The 24,171-nt window shown below is 49.9% G+C and overlaps 1 protein-coding gene across 2 annotated transcripts in view; it reads right to left on the minus strand.

Annotated features, from left to right (window-relative positions):
* LOC119965093 overlaps nt 1-24,171 on the minus strand; it is a 129,836-nt gene that overhangs the window by 82,173 nt on the left and 23,492 nt on the right. For both annotated transcript variants that reach the window (XM_038795376.1, XM_038795377.1), the window contains exon 6: nt 5,870-5,901. In XM_038795376.1, coding sequence (XP_038651304.1) covers nt 5,870-5,901 — 32 coding nt within the window. The remainder of the gene's footprint in view (nt 1-5,869; nt 5,902-24,171) is intronic.

A 24,171-nucleotide genomic window follows, 5' to 3' on the forward strand; every position in this document is an offset into this window, starting at 1 on the left:
TTTCCGGGCTATAAGCTCAACGTGGGGAAGAGTGAGCTGTTTGTGCTGCACCTGGGGGACCAGGAAAGGGAGATAGGAGAGCTCCCGTTGAAGAGGGCGGAGAGGAGCTTTAGATATCTTAGGGTCCAGATAGCTAGGAGCTGGGGGACCCTGCACAGGCTAAACTTTTCGAGGCTGGTGGAACAGATGGAGGAGGAGTTCAGGAGGTGGGACGCGCTGCCACTCTCTTTGGCGGGTAGGGTCCAGTCAGTTAAGATGACGGTGCTCCTGAGGTTTTTGTTTCTTTTCCAGTGCCTCCCCATATTGATTCCGAAGGCTTTTTTTTAAGCGGGTTAATAAGAGTATTCTGGGGTTCGTGTGGGCGCGGAAGACCCCGAGAGTGAGGAGGGTATTCCTGGAGCGAGGAAGGGAGGGAGGCGGCTTGGCGTTGCCCAACTTGTGTGGGTATTACTGGGCTGCGAACGTGGCAATGATTCGTAGGTGGGTGATGGAGGGGGAGGATGCCGCATGGAAGAGGTTGGAGGTGGCGTCCTGTGTGGGTACGGGTTTGGAGGCATTGGTAACGCCCCGCTCCCACTCCCCCCCGGCAAGGTATTCTACGAGTCCGGTAGTGGTGGCGTCCCTCAAAATTTGGAAGCAGTGGAGGCGGCATAGGAGGGAAGTGAAGGCCTCAGTGTGGGCCCCGATACGGGGTAATCACCGGTTTGCACCAGGGAGAATAGATGGTGGGTTTTTGAGTTGGCATAGGGCGGGCATCAGGCGGATGGGGGACCTTTTCCTCGATGGGAAGACTTTAGAGGAGTTGGAGGGGAAGGCCCCCCCCGTGAATGCTTTCAGGTATATGCAGATTAGGGCGTTTGTTAAGCGGCAGGTGGCGGAGTTCCCGCTACTGGCACCTAGGTGGGTGTAGGATAGGGTGCTCTCGAGGACGTGGGTCAGTGAGGGTAGGATCTTGGCAATTTATCAGATGATGCAGGAAGAGGAGGAGGCCTCGGTGGAAGAGCTGAAAGCGAAGTGGGAGGAGGAGCTGGGGAAGAGATCGACGATGGGACGTGGGCGGGCACCCTGGGGAGGGTGAATCGTCCTCTTCTTGCGCACAGCTCAGCTTAATTCAGCTGAAGGTGCTGCATAGGGCGCACATGACTGGAGCCAGGATGAACCGGTTCTTTGGGGGAGAGGAAAGGTGTGGGAGGTGTTCGGCAGGCCCGGCGAACCATACCCACAGGTTCTGGGCATGTCCGGCGTTGGAGGGGTTTTGGAAGGGGGTGGCGGGGACTTTGTCGAAGGTGGGCGGTTCCAGGGTGGAGCCGGGCTGGGGGCCATACCCCCAAAAACTGTGCAAGTAGTTCAGTCGGAAACACCACCTCTGGACGAACCCTAAATAGGATGTCAGAGGTAGGGAGAGAAAATGACAGAGGTATTGCACCAGCCTTTGCCAAAGAAAATTATGAAGTTAATGCCATCGTCATGTTGTTGTTTCAATATCAAAAATACCTCAATAAAATGTTTATTTAAAAAAAGATTTTAAAAAATATTTTCATTAAGGTTTTTAATTTTATACGAAACAAAGATGAACATGAACATACACAGAAACTATATACATTGTTTACGACTCACTATATACATCAGTTACAATTTATATTTCTCAGCTATATTCTTAGTTTTGGCTAGGTCTCCTGCTCCTGACTTCCCCCTTGTCTCCCAATCCCTCTCCCCTTCATGTTATCTGGCATGCCTTCTTTGCTCGTTAGGTCTTCCACCCTGGCCCTGTTGGGGTGACATGGTGTTTCATGTACTTTTTTGTGTCAGGTATGTGTCTTGTTTTCTCCCCCCCAACCATTTTCTCTTACACATTTTGTGAAAGCCCTCTTTCAACCCCCGGATTAGGTGGTGCTGATCGCCAGTCAAGCCAGATTCTCCGGCAGGCAGTTAGGGAGCGAAAGGCATCGGCCCTCCTCCCCATAAACAATTGTGGCTGCTCGGAAATGCTGAAGATCGTCACTCTCAGGTATGACTGCACCCGCATCCCCACAACAGTGGAATATGAACACACTCCCACGCACACTCACATGAATACATGCCATGACTGATTTTTCCACGGCGTTAAAAAAAGCCTTGGGGACATGGATCTTAACAGGAAGAAAAACCTGGGCAATGTGTTCATCTTAAATCTTCTGTACCCTCCCCGCCAGGAAGAGTAGGAGTGTGTCCCACCTCTGCAGTCCTTTTTAAACTTCCTCCATTAGGCTGGTCAGGTTCCACTTGTGGATCTGTGGGCAATTTTCAGTCATGGGCAATTTTGATCCCCAGGTAGCGGAATTTGTTTTGGGATTCTTTCAAAGGCATTCCCTCCAACTCTGCCCCTCCCCCTTGCGCATTCACCGGGAAGATCTCACTTTTGCTCAGGTTGCGTTTGTAGACGGAGAAGGTTCCAAACTAGAGTGCCATGATTCCCTCCATGCTGCTTTGTGGGTCTGCAACGTAGAGGAGCAGGACAAGGGCTCCGATTCATAAAGCCTCTTGTAGAACTCCTCAAAAATCCCATTCACCCCAACCAGGTCCAGTACCACTCTTCCCCTCCTGTCTTTCGCCCTTCCAATCTCCCTTGCTGCCTCCTGCTTCCTGAATCGGCGGGCCAGCATCCTACTAGCCTTCTCCCCACACTCATACACTGCCCCTCTGGCCCTCCACAATTGCCCCTACTGCCTTCCCAAACTCCATCTGGAGCTCCTGTCTGTCCTTCAACAACCCTGCCACCGGGGCCTCCGAATACCTCCTTGTCCACCCGCAGAATCTCGTCCACCAGCCTAGTCGTCACTGCTCGCTCCTCATTCTCCCTGTGCGCCAGGATCGATATGAACTTCCCCCCACTTCAAGCTTCCCCGTGATTCTTAGATTTTGCCTCCGGGAGCGATTCTCCATTTCCTCCACCGTCTCTTTTAAATCGCTTCTGGATCTCTTGCACATTCCTATTTCGGCCGACAATGCTCACCCACCGCCTCCTCTACTTTCTGAATAGCCTGGCTCTGGAACTCCAGCCTCTGTTACACATAGTCAATTCCCACTTTTAATGGTCCCACCGCCTTAGCTAAGTCTTCCTGGCTTCCATACTCTGCCGGCTGAAATTCTCCTTTAAGAAATCCACCAGCTGCTCCGTTGACCACTGGGCAAGCAGGGCGTCTCTCAGCCATCTTGAACTGTGGCGCATGAAGATTCTCTTGCTCCAACTGCTCCCTTCTTCTTGACCCACTTCTGGTCAATGGATCCATCCACCAGCCACAACAGTTCAACTTTCATCAGTCACCCCTATATCTTTTTTCACTGGAACATCCACCCAAAAAGTGGGGAAAAGATCCGAAAAGGCGGCTTGAGAAGGAGCTGAAAAATGTGCAACCACTCACTACATGGCCGCTACCGAAGTCCATCCACCATCATTCATAAATGGACAGCACCACTGTTATCTGATCCATTAAATTTGGGATCACTGGTTCCGTCCATATTATGCTGCTTCCACTGTCCAGCATGCCTGCAAGTCCTGTGGTGAAGCTTCACCAGGTTGGCACCTCATTTTTAAGTATGCCTGTGCTGCTACTGGCATGCTCTTCCACACTCTTCACTGAACCAGGGTTCTTCCCCTAACTTGATAGAAATGATAGAGTGAGGGATATGCCAGGCCATAAAGCTGCAAATTGCAGTGGGATACAATTCTGCATGGTCCAAAGTGATTCATGGATGCCCAACTTGAAACTGTACTGAATCTATCCTATTTAGAACAGTGGCAGTGTCATTCAATGTGATGGAGGACGTTTTCAGTGTGAATCACAAAACTTCTACACATATACAGCACAGAACCATTCAAGCTCACTGTATAGCCACAGAACAGCTACCCAGCCTATTCCCACTTTCCAGCTCTTGGTCTGTAGATTTGTAGATTACAGCACCCACTAATTTTTCAGTAAAACATTTGCAAATAATTTTTATACATGAGAGTTTCTGCCTGTACCATTCTTTCAGACAGTGCATGACAGATCTCAACCATCCTCTTGGAAAAAATAATTCTCAATCATTCTAATCCTTCCACCAATTACATTAAATTTATGCCCTCAGGTTATTGGTCTCTCTGTTAAGGGAGTACAGTGATAAACCAAACCATTACGGTTAAAAAGAATGGGGCTTTTAAAGGAAAGCTAGGTAAGTACTTAGAATCATAGAATTCCTGCACTGCAGGAGGTGGCCATTTGGCCCATGGAATCTGTATCGAACCTCTGAAAGAGCACCCTATACCCGTAACCCCACCTAGCCCTTTAGACACTAAGGGCCAATTTAGCATGAACAATTCACCTAACCTACACATCTTTTCGGCTGTGGGAGGAAACCAGAGCTCCCGGAGGAAACCCACATAAATTTCACATGGACAGTCACCCAAGGCTGGTATTGAACCTGGGACCCTGGTGCAGTGTGGCTGCAGTGCTAACCACTGTCCCACCGCAGAGAAAAAATAATGATATTGGGGTGGGCACAGTGGCACAATGGTTCGCATTGCAGCATCACAGTGCCAGGACTCTGGTTCAATTCCAACCTTGGGTGACTGTTCATGTGGAATTTATGCGGGTTTCCTCCTGTGGAGTTTGTATGTTCTCCCAGTGTCTACATGGGATTCCTCCCACAGTCTAAAGATGTGGTTAGGTTAATTGGCCATGCTAAACTGCCCCTTAGTGTCCAGTTATGTGCAAGTTTGGTGGGGTTATGGGATTGCAGGGATAGGGCAGGAGCTTGGATAGGGTGCTCTTTCAGAAGGTCAGGGCAGGTGCGGTGGGCCGAATGGCCTCCTTTGGCACTGTAAGGTTCTCTGACACAATGAGATGAAGTAAGGTGAATCAAGCATCCTGTTTGTGATGACTCTTTGAAAGTTATCCAATTAGTTCTATTTGTTAGCACTTTCCCCATGGCCCAGCAAGTTACTCCTTTCTGAGGATATATCTAATTTCCTGTGGCCTCCAGAGGAACGGTGGGATGGTCACTTCCATCAATCCTGCCATGGCTTGATGAATCTGATAGGTGAGGCCCAAGTCAAGTAGGTTTCTCCATCATGTTGGTTCTCTCATAAGACCCAAAGTGACAGATAATCCCTTCAGCACTCTGTCAGCAGTCAGTGAAATCACAGACATTGAAATCCCCACCAAGAGTTCATCCTGTGCACTTGATAATAAGTGGTGTAAAATATCAAGGAGTACCAATTCATCAGCTGCGGGAGGGAAGTAAGTGGTAATCAGCAAGAACTGGGCTTTGACAAAGGGTCATCTGGACTCAAAACATCAGCTCTTTTCTCTCCCTGCAGATGCTTCCAGACCTGCTGAGATTTTCCAGCATTTTCTCTTTGGTTTCACCACTCTTCCCTTCTTTGCCAGGAAATAAGTAGTACGGGGTCAGTTAAAGAGACCATCTTGGTATCCTGTTATTTAGGATTGGCTTAGAAGCACTCAAATGCTAGTGACATATGCTGAAAGGGAACTACTTTCTTCAGCATTAAGCAAAACAATGGCGGGGGGGCTGTGTTTTGAAGAATGTGATTTGACGTTAAAGCTTATCAACAAGACAAAAATAAATACTATTTAAATACTGTGGGAAGCTATCACAGGAGAGGTCAGTTAAACTGCATTTCCATTTGGCCTGCATTTCATCTGAGACAAGCACCATCCACAAGGATTTTGATCAAAGATGAAATTCATAAAGTCTTTCTGTCCAAAAAGTCTCTAGTCAGTCTTTTCAATGCCAATACATCCGTGCTCGTCTGTATTAAATATGCTTAATTCTAATGGCATAAGAAAACATTGTACTTTTGAAGAATTATCATGAAATCAACACTGACCGGGTTTTCTGGTTTGCTTGGTTCAGGAATCGCTGAAATAAAAAAAAGAGATTTGCATTAAATACAGTTGTCTTGAAGAGATTAAGTTAAAGATTTGATGGATTAATATTGCCAGCCAATAATTGAGTTACAGTCCATGTTCTCTCAAATAACTTGGTCAGGTTTCTTTTCCCTAACCAGATAATCCCTTCAGCACTCTGTCAGCAGTCAGTGAAATCACAGACATTGAAATCCCCACCATTGAAATTCCCGTACCAGCCTCCCCGGACAGGCGCCGGAATGTGGCGACTAGGGGCTTTTCACAGTAACTTCATTGAAGCCTACTCGTGACAATAAGCGATTTTCATTTTCATTTCATTTTCATTTCATTTCACTATTCCAATCCACTAACAGGATGCTGTCATCAAGCGAAAGGCATTCTGCCTATCACACAAAATGAGCAATATGGTATATGAACTTCAGTGGCAGTGTGATACTAGGTCAATAGGCTGTACATCCCAAAGACATATCGAACAGCATGCCCCAGCCACTGTTCTCAATGAGCAATGTACAGACCACACCCAACCAGCCTGTGCTGATGAAACGCAAACACAGTGTCCAATGTTAAATCTGATTGCGCGATTGGACAACATTTGCTAAATAATCCTCAGTGTGCTAAAAAAAATATGCTAACAACCAATTCAAGATTGTCAGTCAGAGTGTGGTGTATTTGCACTAAAAACTACATTTATTAATACACAGTTATTTGCACACAGAAAAGACATGTACACAGATTGCGCCTGTTTCAGTTAAACAAAATAAGTGAGTGTCATTCAAAGAATCCATACAGTGTCGAAGGAGGCCATTTGGCACGTCGAGTGTACATCGACCCTCCAAAAGAGCACCCTAGCTAGGTCCACTCCCCCAACCTTTTCCCGTAACCTAACCTAACCTGCACATCTTTGGACACTAAGGGATAATTTAGCACAGGCAATCCACCTAAAACTACATTTTTGGATTGTGGGAGGAAACTGGAGCACCTGGAGGACAATCACATAGCCACGGGGAGAACATGCAAACTCCACACAATCACCCAAGGCTGGAACTGAACCGAGCTCACTGGCGCTTTGAATCCACCACCATGCCACTGATTCATTTCCCGGGAAAATACCTAAATCAATCGGGGGCAAGCTGCTCGGTTTAAATTTCAAACAATATTTGGAAGTTGTATGTCGGTCCCCATGAAGTGATGCATTCTGCATGGCAATGTCTCGACCCACCAGACTCCACTTTCCATCCAATCACCACTCTCTTCTCGTACAGTAAAAATTCTTGATTTCCCCTAATACTGGGATTCGTGCAAGTGTCCCGAAAGTGTAAGAGGAAAAGCTTTGACATGTCTCCTTTTTCAGCAATGTTAAATTGCTGTTTAAAATATTTCCGTTCCTAGCTTAATTCCTCAGATATGTCTCAATCATTTATTTAACTCCCTATAAAATTTTAACTGAAAATTAAGAAGGCTATGCATTTTATTTCCCAATTCACTGTCTGAGAATACTTCAGGCTGCTTTCCTTATTTGATTGCATCACTGCTGCCAGATACCTGGACTGGTTGTTGATTTAAAGTGACATTGGGAAAGGAGAAATCCACAACAAAAGAGGTCATTAAATCTTTCTGGACAGCTTTCTTTGAGGTCAGTGGCATCATTGCTTCACCACTGACTGTGGTACTGTACCTGGGCCATTATATTGCCCCAGCTGGGCTGCTTGCCCAATGTCACTTTAAATCAACAGCCAGTCCAGGTATCTGGCAGCAGTGATGCAATCAAATAAGGAAAGCAGCCTGAAGTATTCTCAGACAGTGAATTGGGAAATAAAATGCATAGCCTTCTTAATTTTCAGTTAAAATTTTATAGGGAGTTAAATAAATGATTGAGACATATCTGAGGAATTAAGCTAGGAACGGAAATATTTTAAACAGCATTTTAACATTGCTGAAAAAGGAGACATGTCAAAGCTTTTCCTCTTACACTTTCGGGACACTTGCACGAATCCCAGTATTAGGGGAAATCAAGAATTTTTACTGTACGAGAAGAGAGTGGTGATTGGATGGAAAGTGGAGTCTGGTGGGTCGAGACATTGCCATGCAGAATGCATCACTTCATGGGGACCGACATACAACTTCCAAATATTGTTTGAAATCTACAAACTTCCACATTTTCAGAGCAGTATCAGTAGCAAAGGATCTTGACATGACAGCACATGCTTTCAACAGAAGCAACATTGGATGGCAGGCAGAGCTTTAGTACCACGGGAATAAATTAAGCTTACACAATTTAACAGGCAGATACAGCAGACATCATCTTAACTCAGCCAAATGTCAATCAAAGTAATCTTCAACAACCATCAAAATGTGACATTCACTGCCCAGGTAATGGATGCAGGGTTCCTCAGGGTATTGTTCTAGATCCAACCACCTTCAGCTACACCACCGATGACCTTCCTTTCATCATACGGTTAGAAGTGGAGATGTTTGCTGACAATTGCTCCTTTCCCAACTCTTCAGATAACGAAGCAGTGTGCAGACATGCCGCAAGATCTGGACAAGATTCAAGCTCAGGCTGAAGGTGCCAGGCAATGCTCACCTCAAACAAGATAATCTAACCATTTCCCCATTACATTCAAAGGCATTAACATCTTAAAAGTTACCACTCTCTAATAACTTTCCTGGGCCAGCAAAATACATACGGCACCTACAAGAGCAGGTTAGATGCTGGGAATTCTGCAGTAAATATCTCAAGCTTCTGACTTCCTAATGTTTGTCCACCACTTACAGGGTGCAAGTCAAGACCATGATAAAATGCTCTGTATTTGCTTGGTGGAGTACAGCTCCAACAACGCTCAAGAGGTCTGGCACTAGGGCAGCACGGTGGCAGTGGTTAGCACTGCCGCCACACGGCACCGAGGTCCCAGGTTCCATCCCGGCTCTGGGTCACTGACCGTGTGGAGTTTGCACATTCTCCCCTTATTTGCGTGGGTTCCGCCCCCACAACCCAAAGATGTGCACAGTAGGTGGACTGGCCACAGTAAATTGCCCCTTAATTGGAAAAAATGAATTGGGTAATCTAAATTTATAAAAACAAAATAAGTTTGGCACTAACTAGAACAAAGCAGCTTATTTGACTGGCAGCCCACTCACCAGTTTAAACAATCATACTGCCCTCCACCGGCACACCGTGGTTCTACTGTGAACTATCTATGTGAAGAGAAAGAATGCGTACGGTTACAGCGATAAGACAAGGGACTGGGACTCGGTAGAATGCCCTTTCAGAGAGCCAGTACAAACTTGTTGGACCAAATGGCCTCCGTCTGCACTGTAAATATTCTGTGATCTACAAGATGCACGGCAGCAACTCAGGTTCCTTTGTCAGGTGGATGTACCTTTAAGAAATGGGTGTTTTGCCCCCACGACACAAAGATGTGGAAGGTAGGTGAATTGAACATGCTAAATTGTCCCTGAATTGGAAAAAATGAATTGGGTGCTCTTAATTTATATTAAAAAAAAGAAAGGAAGTGTTGCCAGTAGCACATGAGGTACCAGTGGGAGGTCATTTGGGAATAAGGAAAACTCGAGCTAAAATCCAAAAACATTTTTATAGGTCTGGACTACATAAAGATGTAGCTAAATTTTGTCAATCATGTAACACATGTCAAGTGATAGGGAAACCTCAAGCAGTGAGAAAACCAGCGCCCTTAATACCCATTCCAGCATTTGAGGAACATTTTACAAGGGTTGATTGCATAGGACCGCTTCCTAAAACGAAAAGTGGAAATCAATATTTTTTGACGACAATGGATGTGTCTACTAGGTTTCCAGAGGCCATTCCAGTATGCAATATTACAGTTAAAAAGATTGTGGAGGAGTTACTTAAATTCTTTACTAGATGAAACAGGTAGCGGACAAGAAAACAAAAGTTTGTAGTTTGGCCAGTGGAGATAAAGTTTTAGTATTGTTACCAGTGGTAGGTGAACCTTTAAAGGCAAGGTTTTGTGGACCTTATCAGATTGAAAGGAAATTAATTGAAGTGAATTATGTGGTAAGAACACCAGCTAGAAGGAAAACTCACCAAGTGTGTCATGAGAATATGCTTGAAAGATACTTTGAAAGGGAAGTAGAGCAAAAGGAGGAGGTTTTAATGATTTTAACTCAAAGTGAAGTACCGAATCCAGATGACTTTGAATTTGACATCCCACAAATTAAATTGGAAAATGAGGATGTTCTTAAAAATTGGGATAAATTGTTGAGTTACCTTCCAGAGGGAAAACAAACTGACCTGAAAGAGTTATTGATATCACATGAAATGAAATGAAATGAAATGAAAATCGCTTATTGTCACGAGTAGGCTTCAATTAAGTTACTGTGAAAAGCTCCTAGTCGCCACATTCCGGCGCCTGTCCGGGGAGGCTGATACGGGAATTGAACAGTGCTGCTGGCCTGCCTTGGTCTGCTTTAAAAACCATCGATTTAGCCCAGTGTGCTAAAGTTTGTGGCGATAAGTTGGGAAGCACTAAAATGGCTATCCATGAAAATGAAAAATGAAAATCGCTTATTGTCACGAGTAGGCTTCAATGAAGTTACTGTGAAAAGCCCCTAGTCGCCACATTCCGGCGCCTGTCTGGGGAGGCTGGTACGGGAATCGAACCGTGCTACTGGCCTGCTTGGTCTGCTTTAAAAGCCAGCAATTTAGCCTTGTGAGCTAAACCAGTCCCTGGTGGTTTACCACATGATGGAGAAGTGGGAAATGCTGTTCCAATTAAACAACATCCATAAAGACTTAACCTTTTAAAATTGGCACAGGTTAACAAGGAAATTGAAAGTATGCGAAAAAAAAAGCATAATTGAAGTGTGTTGCAGCCAATGGAGCTCGCCCATAGTGATGGTACCGAAACCAGACCGTACCCAATGGTTGTTTGTGGACTATAGAAAGGTTAATGAAGTTACAAGAACGGTCTCTTATCCTATCCCACGTTTGGAGGATTGCATTGAGAAGGTGGGACAATCAATATTCATTTCCAAACTGGATTTACTTCAGGGTTACTGGCAGGTACCTTTATCCGAAAGGGCAAAGAAGATTTCAGCTTTTGTGTTTCCAGATGGAATATACCAATTCAAAGTTATGCCATTTGGCATGAAAAACACCCCAGCCACATTTCAACGGTTAACTAACAAAGTTGTTTCAGGATTACCCAATTGTGCTGGTATTTTTCAGCCAGACATGGAAAGAACATTTAAAACATCTGATGGGAGGACTTCCATGATGGCGGGCGGGATGTAGCTGCACGTTGGACGGCTCCCATTCGGGAACTGCATTGTCGAGGGTTAACGCCCGGTCCTAGGGGCAGCGAAGGCAGTAAAAGTCGGGAGAAAGCACAGGGAAGGGAAATGTCGAGGATCAGTAAAAAAAACGGCCGTGAAAAAAGCAGCTGAAAGTCCGTCGGGGAGCGGAAAGGTCACCGTGGGGTCGGTAAAGAAAATGGAGGATGTAGCACCAGGGGAGGCCGCATTGCTTACGGCTGAAGAAATAACTACGGTGATGGCCATGGAATTCGAAAGGCAGTTCACAAAATACACGGAGGCAATGAGGATGGAGATGGGGCGGTTTTGAAAGTGCTGGTGGAGGAGGCGATTACCCCGGTGAGGACGGCGGTGGCGAGCGCAGTGGCGGAGGTGCGGGAACAAGGCGAGGGGCTGAAGGCTGTGGAAGAGACATTATTGTGGCACAGTGATCAACTTACCTCGATGGGGAAGGAGATGCGGAAGGTGATAGAGATCAACAAGGATCTGCGAGGCAAAATGGAAGACCTGGAAAACAGATCCAGGCGACAGGATTTGAGGATTGTGGGGCTGCCTGAAGGAGTGGAAGGACCGAGGCCGACTGAGTATTTTGCCATGATGTTGGTGAAACTATTGGGGGAGCGGGAGGATCCCTCCCGATATGAACTGGATCAGGCTCATCGGTCATGGAGGCCTGTACCAAAGGCGAGTGAACCGCCAAGAGTAGTGACTCTGTGCTTCCGCAGGTACAGTGGAAAGGAGAAGGTCCTGTGCTGGGCTAAGCAGAAGCGGGTGGTGCTGTGGGCTGGAGCTGGTATAAGCGTATACCAGGACTTTACGGTGGAGCTGGCGAGGAGGCGGGCTGCCTTCAACCAGGTGTGCGGCATTGCATATCGAGCAAGCAGAGGGTGACCTACAAGTTCAAGGACTTTTATTGTGGGATGGCAGAAGCAGCGGAGGAGTTTGCAAAGGCAGAAGGACTGTGGCAGAATTGAGAAATGGCCATGTACCGATGTAGCCTCATGACTGTATTTTTTCTTTTTTGTTTCACTGCGTGCTGGTGTATGGGCTAAAGGAGCCAATGTTGTGTATATTTGGACAAGGGAAGAAATGGAACTTTCAGTCATAATGAGGGTTCTTTGGAGTGTGGGTGTGTATGCGGGGTTTGTGTGCTAAAGGGGACTTCTGGGTTTTCCTGGGACCGGGCATGGGGGAAAGAGACCCGGGCGGGGGTGAGGTGGGGGGAGGGGCTGCGGCTATCGGAGCCTGGCAGAACAGGGTCCAATGAGTCTAGCCGGGTGGAAAGTTGGGGGGAAGGAACCGAGGTTGTGGGGAGGAGTTTTACAAGAGGCAGTTGGGGGGGGTTAAACAACTCTTGGGTGTCATTTACGGTATTTCGGAGGCTGGCTTCACACCTGCGGGAGATGTTCAACGACTTGCTGTTGAGGAGGGCACTGCCGCCCATGCTGCCACAGGCCTCGATCTCACTGATCCCAAAGAAATGATGTGGAGATGTCAAGGACATTCAGCCTCTGATCTCCGGGTCAGCATTCTACAAGGAGGCCTTCAGGAGACGCGACAACGCAAAATTGCTGAGCAAAAACTTATAGCTAAGTTCCGCACGCATGAATGCGGACTCAACAGGGATCTGGGATTCATGTCGCATTACATTCGGCCCCCACCAACAAGCCTGGACTTGAAGGGCCTACCGACTGAACTGGCTTGGGACAATTCACACCTCTTTAACCTGGAGTTACCTCTCTCTCTGCATCTTTGATGATTTGATTGCCTGCAGGTGCTCGCATTCCGGGGCATCTCTGACTGTGTCTATATAAACATTTCTGGAACAAGCCTTTCCATTCACCTGAAGAAGGAGCCGTGCTCCGAAAGCTCGTGTTTGAAACAAACCTGTTGGACTTTAACCTGGTGTTGTAAGACTTCTTACTGTATCCCAAAGAAAGACAAAGACCCGGCGAGTGTGGGTCATGAAGACTGATCTTGCACCTGAACACTGACGCTGGGATTTTGGCGAGTCAACTGGAGAGTTCCTTGCCAGTAGTGATCGCAAAGATTTGACCGTGTCTGTCAATGGCAAACAGGTGACAAACATCAGCCGCCTGTTGAACATGGCCATGTCCCCAGCTGGGGAAAAGACAACAGAAGTGATCATCTTCCTGGACGCAGAGAAGGCATTCGACCGGGTTGGAGTGGAAGTACTTCATTGGAGTACTGAAAAAGTTTGAGTTTGGGCCAGTGGTCACATCACCAGCTCAGGCTATTTATGGTTGCACAGAGGCACTAGACAGAGATGCCGTTGTTCCCGCTGCTGTTCACTCTAACAATTGAGACACTGCTATCGCGCTCAGATCAGCAGAAGGATGGAGAGGGATTCAGAGAGCGGCACAGTAGCAGAGTGGGCGGCACAGTAGCACAGTGGTTAGCACTGTTGCTTCACAGCTCCAGTGTCCCAGGTTTGATTCCCGGCTTGGGTCACTATCTGTGTGGAGTCTGCATGTTCTCCCTGTGTCGGTGTGGGTTTCCTCCGGTTTTCTCCCACAGGTCCCGAAAGACGCGCCGTTAGGTAATTTGGACATTATGAATTTTCCCTCTGTGTACCCGAACAGCCGTCGGAATGTGGCGACTGGGGGCTTTTCACAGTAACTTCATTGCAGTGTTAATGTAAGCCTACTTGTGACAATAAAGATTATTATTATAGGAGATAGGGAGCCCAGAATATTTCTCTACACAGATGACCTGCACCTCTACGCCTCAAAACCCTTAGCCAGTATGGGTAAGATAATGGAATCCTCTCGGAATACAAACTTAACCTGAGCATGAGCAAAATGTTCCCGGTGAACCCCCAAGGGCCAGGAGCAGAGCTGGAAACACTTCCGATCAAACTTGCCCAAACCACGTTCAGATACTTCAGGATCCATAGAGCCCACAACTGGTCCCAACTCCACACGTGGAACCTGTCTGGCCTGATGGAGGAGGTCAAGAAGGATCTGCAGAGGCGGGACTCACCCCCGCTCTCCCTAGTGGGGAATGTGCAGACAATAAAAATGAACGCCCCCCGTAGGATACGGGGTTGGCTGTGGGAGCCGGAATGGGTACAAATGGAAGTGACCTCTATTGGGACGGCCTTGTAGCACTGGCAACTGCCCCACTCCCATTTCCCCCAGCCAAGTACTCAGCGATGCCGGTAGTTGTCGCCACACTAAGAGCCTGGAACCAGTTCAGACACCACTTTAGACATGTCCATCACAGCCCCGATATGCAAAAACCACAGGTTCATCTCTCACGTACAAAACCTGAAGAAGGGAGGAAGGAGGGTTGAGGGTCAGAGACTCATACGTAAACAGCAGAGTAGCAACCTTGGAGGAAGTAACGGAGAAGCTTCCAAAAGTGAATGATCTCCGATATTTTCAAATATGGGGCTTCCTCCGCATGGAGGCCCCATCATTCTCTCATCTACCCGGACACACCCTGCTGGACAGACTGTTAGCACAGGACAAATTAGGTAGGAAAAGTTCTTTTGTATCAATTTAGAGTGCCCAATAATCTTTTTCCAATTAAGGGGCAATTTAATGTGGCTAATCCACCAACCCTGCGCATCTTTTTGGGTTGTGGGGGTGAGACTCATGCAGATATGGGGAAAATGTGTAAACTCCACACAGGCAGTGACCCAGGGCTGGATCGCACCCGGGTCCTCAGCGCAGTGACACTGCGTCACTGTGTTGCCCGATTAGGGAGGGAAAGTTCGTGGATATATAGACAACTGCTGGAGGAGGTAAGGGTCCGACTGGATGAAACAAGAGAGAGGTAGGAGGAAGAACTGGGCATTCAGCAGTCAAGCGAGATACTGCACAGGCTGAACTCCACCTTCTCATGCGATAGGCTGAGCCTGACACCGCTGAATGGGATACACAGGGCACACCTGACCAGGACACGCATCTTCCCTGGGGTGAAATGCAGATGTGAACAGTGTCAGTGGGCTTGGCCAACCACTCCCACATGTTCTGGTCCTGCCCAAGACTGATCTGGACAATCTTCTTTGAGGCCATGTCCGAGGTTCTGTGGTGTTAGGGTGGAGCCATGCCCATTAGTGGCGGTCATCAGGATGTCAGAACAGTCAGAACTGTTTGGGGGGGGGGGGGGGGGGCAACGCCCTGACCTTCACCTCCCTAATAGCCCGGCAATGACTCATATTCGGATGGAGATTAGCAGTGCCATCCAGGGCCTTAAACTGGCTGGCCGACCTGGTGGGATTCCTGAAGCTTGAGAAAATCAAATTTGCTATTTGAGGTCAGTTGAAGGGCTTCAGTCCAGGTGGAAGCATTTCACGACCATCTTCAAAGACCTGTTCCACACCACTACAAAAAAAACAAATTGTTTGCACTACACCCGTGGCACGGGAGCGTTCAAGCTGTATTAATCATAGAATCATAGAATTTACAGTGCAGAAGGAGGCCATTCAGCCCATAGAGTCTGCACCGGCTCTTGGAAAGAGCACCCTACCCAAGACTACACCTCCACCCTATCCCCATAACCCAGCAACCCCACCCAACACTAAGGGCAATTTGGCATGACCAATCTACCTAACCTGCACATTTTTGGACTGTGGGAGGAAACCGGAGCACCCGGAGGAAACCCACGCACACACGGGGAGAACGTGCAGACTCCGAACAGACAGTGACCCAAGCCGGGAATCGAACCTGGGACCCTGGAGCTGTGAAGCATTTGTGCTAACCACTATGCTACCATGCTGCCCCCAGGGGATTTCTGGATCAGTACAGAGGGGAAAGGAAGAGAGCTGAAAGATTTAAAGAAACTTAAAGTAGTTTGGTGAAGTTATTTTTTTCCTCCCGTTTGTCTTTAAAAAAAGATCAGCAGTGCCATCCAGGAATAATTCAGATTGATGAAGGACAGAAGAGTGGAGGGAGAGAGAGAAGAGAAAGAAAGTGAAAAACAATAAGCTGCTAAAGGATGCGAAAAGCAGCGTCGAAGAAAGGAGGAAGCGCGGGGTCGCCGCTGAAGGAGATGACGATGACTTCCGGTTGCGGCTATGCGGAGCTAAGCCGCACATTCGGCAGCTCCCGCTATTTAGGGACTTTTGGGCCGTTTCGAGGGCCCCAAACGGCGCTGTTTCTACGCATCCCGGTGGGGGAAGGTGCCTGGAAGAACTTGCCCCACACTATATGGTGCTCACCTGGAGTTGGAGGAAGAAAAAGGCTGCAGTAACTCCCCCCAAAAAAGGGGGAAGAAAAACAAAATGGCGGCCGGCGCAACACCCGAGGACTGGTGGAAGTGGGCGCAGGAGCAACAGGCCTCGCTCCTACGTTGTTTTGCTGAGCTGAAGGCTGAGCTGCTGGATTCCATGAATGCAACTACGACCAAGCTGCTTGGGACCCAGGCGGCCCAGGAGGAGTCTCTTCGGGAGTTGCAGCGGCAGGCCGTTGAAAGAGAGGAGGAGGCCGTGGTCCTCGTGGGGAAAGTGGAGTTGCACGAGGCACTTCATAAAAAGTGGCAGGACCGCTTGGAGGAGCTGGACGTTCGCACGAGGCGAAAGAATCTGAGGATCTTGGGCCTGGCGGAGGGGCTGGAGGGGTCGGATCTCCCGGCGTATGTGACCACGATGTTGAGCTCGTTGATGGGAGCGGGGTCCTTCCATTTGCCCCTGGAGCTCGAGGGAGCGCACAGAGTGATGGCCAGGAGGCCCAAGGCAGGTGAGCCCCCGAGGGCGGTGCTGGTGCGGTTCCACCGATTCAGTGACCGGGAGCGTGTGCTGCGCTGGGCCGGGTTCAACCGGACGAAGGCGGTGCTTCATGCTAAGCAGGTCAGGTTTGGAATGCTGCAGACTGCGCGCCTGTGGGTGACATACAAGGACCGGCACCATTACTTCGAGTCCCCAGAGGAGGCGTGGGCCTTTGTACAGGCGGAGAAACTGGACTCGAACTAGGGCCTGGGAACATACTTTGGCCGCCGTTGTTTCCGCTGTGGCTGTTTTGTTCCAACTGTTTCAACTTTTTCAACTTCGACATGTGTGTTATGTATGCTGGTTTTCTGTTTGCTCTGTTTACGGGTGGGTTTGTTTGTTGAGCATGGTTGTGGGTTAGGTGGGGAGTGTTGGGGGTTTGTGTTCTATATGTTCTCTTCCGTACGGGGCTGGGGATTGAGGGGAAACTGGATTTTGGGGAACTGCGTCAGAAGGGTGGGGTGTGGCAGTGTGAAACCGGGTTGCTGCTGGAACGACTAGGAAGGAGCCGATGGGGGCCGGGGGGAAGAGGAGAGGCGCTATCGCCATGGGGAACGGGTCGAGCGGGGTGTGCTGGCCTGGGGCGAACATCTGCCAAGCTATGGCTAGTCGGCGGGGGAGGGGGCGGGTTGCCCTCTGATCCGGCTGATTACCTGGAACGTGAGGGGGCTGAATGGGCCGGTTAAGAGAACCAGGGTATTTTCTCATCTGAGGGGGTTGAAGACGGACGTGGCTATGGTCCAGGAGACCCACCTGAAGGTGGCGGACTAGATCCGTCTGAGGAAGGGGTGGGTGGGGCAGGTTTATCATTCAGGATTGGACGCGAAGAACCGGGAGGTGGCGATTCTAGTGGGGAAGAGGGTGGCGTTTGAGGCGGCTGAGGTGGTGTCGGACAAGGAGGGCAGTTATATCATGGTGAGGGGTAGGCTGCAGGGAGAGAAGGTGGTGCTGGTGAACGTATATGCCCCGAATTGGGATGATGCTGGCTTCATGAGGCGATTGTTGGGCCGCATCCCAGAACTGGAGGCAGGGGGCCTGATCATGGGGGGAGATTTTAACACAGTGCTGGATCCTACACTGGACCGGTCCAGTTCAAGGACGGGTAGGAGGCCGGCGGCGGCCAAAGTGCTGAGGGGATACATGGACCAGATGGGAGGGGTGGATCCCTGGAGGTTTGGGAGACCGAGAGCGCGGGAGTATTCCTTTTTCTCTCACGTCCATCGGGTTTATTCCCGGATAGACTTTTTTGTCCTGAGCAGGGGATTGATTCCGAGGGTGCAGGATGCCGAGTACTCGGCCATAGCGATTTCGGACCATGCCCCGCACTGGGTTGATCTGGAGATGGGAGAGGCGCGGGACCAGCACCCGCTTTGGCGCCTGGATGTGGTGATGCTGGCGGAGGAGGAGGTGTGTAAGAGGGTTCGGAGAAGCATTGAGGGGTATCTGGATACCAATGATACGGGGGAGGTCCAGGTGGGGATGGTCTGGGAGGCTCTGAAAGCAGTGATTCGGGGGGAGCTGATCTCCATCCGGGCCCACAGGAAAAGGAGGGAGAGGAAGGAGAGGGAGAGACTGGTGGGAGAGCTTCTGGAGGTGGACAGGAGATATGCGGAGGCACCAGAGGAAGGGTTGCTGGGAGAACGGCGCAGGTTGCAGGCCAATTTTGACTTTTTTTTTTTAAATTTTAGATTACCCAATTATTTTTTCCAATTAAGGGGCAATTTAGCGTGGCCAATCCACCTACTCTGCACATTTTTGGGTTGTGGGGGCGAAACCCACGCAGACACGGGGAGAATGTGCAAACTCCACACAGACAGTGACCCAGAGCCGGGATTGAACCTGGGACCTCAGCGCCGTGAGGCGGTTGTGCTAACCACTAGGCCACCGTGCTGCCCCAATTTTGACTTGTTGACCACCAGAAAGGCGGAGACACAGTGGAGGAGGGCGCAGGGCGCGGTATATGAGTATGGGGAGAAGGCGAGCAGGATATTGGCGCATCAGCTCCGTAGGCGAGATGCGGCGAGGGAAATTGGGGGAGTGAAGGATGGGGGTGGAAATGTAGTGCAGAAGGGGACAGAAGTAAACGGGGTCTTTAGGGACTTTTACGAGGGATTGTACCGGTCGGAACCTCCGAGGGGGAGAGAGGGGATGGAGAGCTTCATGAACAGGCTATGTTTCCCAAGGGTTCAAGAGAGGCTGGTAGAGGGGCTGGGGGCGTCGATAGAGTTGGAGGAGCTCGTCAGGGGATCGGGCAAATGCAGTCAGGTAAGGCCCCGGGGCCGGACGGGTTCCCGGCAGAATTTTACAAAAAATATGCGGACCTGGTGGGTCCCCTGCTGGTGCGAACTTTCAATGAGGCGTGGGAGGGGGGGGCTTTGCCCCCGACGATGTCGCGGGCATTGATCTCTTTGATCCTAAAACTGGATAAGGACCCCTTGCAGTGCGGATCATATAGGCCTATCTCGCTCCTTAACGTAGACGCTACATTTCTGGCGAAGATCCTGGCTACCAGGATAGAGGAGTGTGTGCCAGAGGTAATTCATGAAGATCAGACAGGATTTGTCAAGGGGCGGCAGCTCAACACGAATGTGCGGAGACTGCTCAATGTTATCATGATGCCGGCAGTGGAGGGGGAGGCGGAGATAGTGGTGGCACTGGACGCAGAGAAAGTGTTTGGTAGAGTTGAGTGGAGGTACCTGTGGGAGGTGCTGGAGAGGTTTGGATTTGGGGAGGGATTCATCAAATGGGTCAGGCTGCTTTACGCGGCGCCGATGGAGAGTGTAGTCACAAATGGGAGGAGATCGGAGTATTTTAGGCTCTATCGTGGGACCAGGCAGGGGTGACCCCTGTCCCCCCTGCTCTTTGCACTGTCGATTGAACCGCTGGCCATGGCGTTGAGGGAGTCAGGGAAATGGAGGGGTCTGGTGCGGGGTGGGGAGGAGCACCGGGTATTGCTGTATGCGGACGACCTGCTGTTATATGTGGCGGACCCAGAGGGGGGAATGCCGGGGGTGATGGAGCTGTTAGCGGAATTTGGGGGCTTCTCGGGCTACAAGCTAAACTTAGGAAAGAGCGAGGTATTTGTAGTGCACCCGGGAGATCAGGAGGAGGGAATTGGGAGGCTCCCCTTCAGGAGGGCAGTGAAGAGTTTCAGGTACCTGGGGGTGCAGGTGGCCAGGAGTTGGGGGGCTCTCATAAGCTTAACTTCACCAGACTAGTGGAACAGATGGAGGAGGAATTTAAAAGGTGGGACATGGTGCTGCTATCGCTGGCGGGCAGAGTGCAATCCGTCAAAATGACGGTTCTCCCGAGGTTCTTGTTCCTCTTCCAGTGCTTGCCCATCTTTATCCCTAGGGCCTTTTTTAAAAGGGTGACCAGCAGCATCATGGGATTTGTTTGGGCGCATGGCACCCCGAGGGTGAAGATGGTCTTCTTGGAGCGGAGTAGAGATGGGGGGGGGCTGGCATTGCCCAACCTCTTGGGGTACTACTGGGCGGCCAACGTGTCGATGGTGCGTAAGTGGGTGATGGAGGGGGAGGGGACAGCATGGAAACGGATGGAAAGAGCGTCCTGTGGGGATACAAGCCTTGGGGCCCTGGTAACGGCGCAGTGGCCGCTCCCTCCCACGAGGCCACGAGGTATACCACGAGTCCGGTGGTGGCGGCTACCCTCAAGATTTGGGGGCAGTGGAGGCGACATAGGGGAGAAGTGGGGGGCTCGATGGAGGCTCCGTTAAGGGGGAACCATAGGTTCGTCCCGGGGAACATGGATGGGGGATTTCAGGGATGGTATAGAGCGGGCATCAGACAGCTGAGGGACCTGTTTATCGACGGAAGGTTTGCGAGCCTGGGGGAGTTGGAGGAGAAATTTGGGCTCGCGTCGGGAAACATGTTTAGATATCTGCAGGTAAAGGCATTTGCTAGATGGCAGGTGGAGGGATTCCCTGCGCTCCCCGAGAGGGGGGTGAGTGACAGGGTGCTCTCGGGGGTCTGGGTCGGGGAGGGGAGGATATCCAATATCTACACGCTTATGCAGGATGTGGAAGAGGCGTCAGTAGAGGAGCTGAAAACGAAGTGGGAGGGGAAACTGGGGGAACAGATCGAAGACGGGACATGGACTGATGCCCTGGAGAGAGTAAATTCTTTCTCCTCGTGTGCGCGGCTTAGCCTCATTCAATTCAAGGTGCTGCATAGGGCCCACATGACTGGGGCGAGGATGAGTAGGTTCTTTGGGGGTGAAGATAGGTGTGTCAGGTGCTCGGGGAGTCCGGCGAACCATGCCCATATGTTCTGGAAGGGGATGGCGAGGACGGTGTCAAGGGTGGTGGGATCCAGGGTCAAGGAGCCAGGATGGGGACTCGCGATCTTTGGGGTTGGGGTAGAGCCGGGAGTGCAGGAGACGAAAGAGGCCGGTGTGCTGGCCTTTGCGTCCCTAGTAGCCCGGCGAAGGATTTTGCTACAATGGAAGGACGCGAGGCCCCCAAGCGTGGAGACCTGGATCAATGACATGGTGGGCTTCATTAAGCTTGAGAAGGTGAAATTCGCCCCGAGAGGATCGGTGCAAGGGTTCTTTAAACGGTGGCAACCTTTCCTCGACTTTCTGGCTCAATGATAGGGTACTGGGACAGTAGCAGCAGCAACCCCGGGGGGGGTCGTTGATTATGTTTGCTTATTTTATTTCAATTTGATTTATTTAATTTTAATTTATGGTTAAGTTCTCTTGTTGGGGGGTGCGGGGAGTGTGAATACATGTGATGTTACGGTATGGGGGGAATTGTGGGTGTTATGGGGCTGTTAGTTGCATATTACTGCTGGTTGCTATACTTGTTGTTATATTTTTATATTTTCTGTAAAAAATTCCAATAAAAATTATTTTTTTAAAAAAAGAAGACAAATAAAAGTGGTGACAGGATGGCGGAAGCCGAACTGCAAAGCGGGGCCGCACTATTTACGGTGGAGAAGATGACCACGGTGATGGCGGTGGAGCTGGAAAAACAGTTTGCGAGGCACATGGAGGCCTGGAAAAAGGAGACAGCGGCCACATTGAAGTTACTGATGGAGGTGGCAATCGCCCCGATAATTGCCCCTTGAAGGTGGCGCTGGCAAAGGCATTGGCTGAGGTGAGAGAGCAGGGCGAGAAGATGAAAGAAGTGGAGGAAGCCATGTCACGACACAGCGACCAGGTCACCTCGATGGGAGATGAGTTGCAGAGGGCTGTGGAGATTAATAGAGGTCTCCGAGCAAAGCTGGAAGACTTGGAAAACCGCTCAAGGCGGCATAATTTGAGAATTGTGGGCTTGCCCGAAGGGACAGAGGGCCCAAGGCCAACACAATACTTCGCTTAGAAGTTGGTGGAGATGATGGGGGAGGGAGAGAGCCCCTCCCAGTACGAGCTAGACCGAGCCAATCGGTCATTAAGGCCGAAGCCCAAAGTGAACGAGCCGCCAAGGGCAGTAATTATCTTCTTCCATAAGTTTTGCATGAAGGAGAAGGTGTTAAACTGGGCGAAGCAGAAGCGGGAGATACTATGGGATGGTACTATGGTCCGGATCTACCAGGACTTGATGGTGGAGTTGGCAAAAAGACGAGCGGCGTTTGGGCGAGTGAAGGCGATGTTGTACAAGGGGGTACGGTTTGGTATGGTGTACCCAGCGAGGTTGAGGGTAACGTATAATGGCAAAGACTTTTACTTTGAGACAGCGGATGCGGCTGAGGCGGTCGTGAAGGCAGAAGGCTTGGGACAGACATGATGAGCGGAGCTGGAAGAGAGACTGTGGACTGTGTTTGAACAGCCGGAAAATGTATAAATGTTTACGGATTTGTATTGTAATCTACTTCTCTTTGTATTGTTATAGAGTTTAAGATAATGGTGGGTTGATGGGCGCTCTGTGTTGGGACGGTTAAACATTATGTTAGTGAATTGTATGGGTTGGATTGTTGGGTTTGTTTTTTTTTTCTCTGGGACTGGGTGGAAGGGGATGATATGTCTTGGTAGGGGGGAAGGTAGGGGGGGGTTTCAGGAGTGGGGGAAGGGGTTCGATGTTAACAATGGACAAGGGCGGGTCAGGCTTATGGGGCAGGGCCCGGCGGTATGTTGATGGTGGGTAAGAAAGGTGGGGGGGGTGAGAGACCCCCAGTTAGGATAGTTACGTGGAACGTGAGAGGGCTAGGAGGTCCGGTCAAGAGTGCTTGTGCATCTTAAGAGTCTGAAAACTGATGTGGCAATGCTGCAGGAGACTCACTTGAGGGTGAAGGGCCAGGTGAGATTTAAAAAGGGTTGGATTAGCCAAGTGTTTCACTCTGGATTTGATGGAAGGGCTCGAGGGGTAGCAGTGTTGGTCAGCAAAAGGGTACCAGATGGAGAAGGTAGTGGCAGATCAGGGTGGTAGATACGTGATTGTGGCCGGGGCGCTGGACGGGAGATTAGTGGTGCTGTTAAGTGTATACGGTCCCAACTGGGATGATGCGGGATTTGCGAAGATGTTTGGAGCCATTCCTGACTCGGACACACACGAGCTGATTGTGGGGGGGGGGGGGACTGGAACCTGGTGCAGGAGCCAAGGTTGGACAGATCACGGCCGCGCTCGCTGGTCCCATCAGGGGGACCAAAGGTGCTAGCTGGGCTAATGGTGGAAATGGGAGGGGTGGACCCTTGGAGGTTCCTGCACCCAGGGAACGGGAGTACTGGTTTTTCTCAGCAGTCCATAGGGTATACTCGCGGATTGACTTTTTTGTGGTGGGAAAGGCTTTGCTGGCTGGAGTCAAGGGGTCGGAATATTCTGCAATTGCTGTGTCAGATCACACGCCACATTGGGTGGATATGGTGCTGGAGAAGGGGGTAGTGCAGAGGCCGGGGTGGAAACTGGATGTGGGGTGGAAACTTGGTTTTGGGGAACCAAGTGTTCTGTGAAAAAATTGAAAAGGTAATTAAGGAATATGTAAGATTCAACTGTACGGGTGAGGTGTCAATGGCAGTCGTCTGGGAGGCTCTAAAGGCGGTAGTGAGGGGTGAGGTAATTTCGTTTACAGCCAGGGTGGACAAAGAGGAGAGGTTGGAGAGGCAGAGGCTAATAGATGAGATGTTGGAGGCAGATAGGAGTTATGCGGAGGATGGGGACCCAAAGATGCTGGGAAAGAGGAAGGAACTACAGGCGAGCTTCGACCAACTATCCACCAGGAAGGCGGTGCGCCAACTGAGGCGAGCGAGGGGTGCAGTTTATGAACATGGAGACAA

The sequence above is a fragment of the Scyliorhinus canicula genome, chromosome 4 (assembly GCF_902713615.1).
Source record: "Scyliorhinus canicula chromosome 4, sScyCan1.1, whole genome shotgun sequence".
In the NCBI taxonomy this organism is placed as follows: domain Eukaryota; kingdom Metazoa; phylum Chordata; class Chondrichthyes; order Carcharhiniformes; family Scyliorhinidae; genus Scyliorhinus; species Scyliorhinus canicula.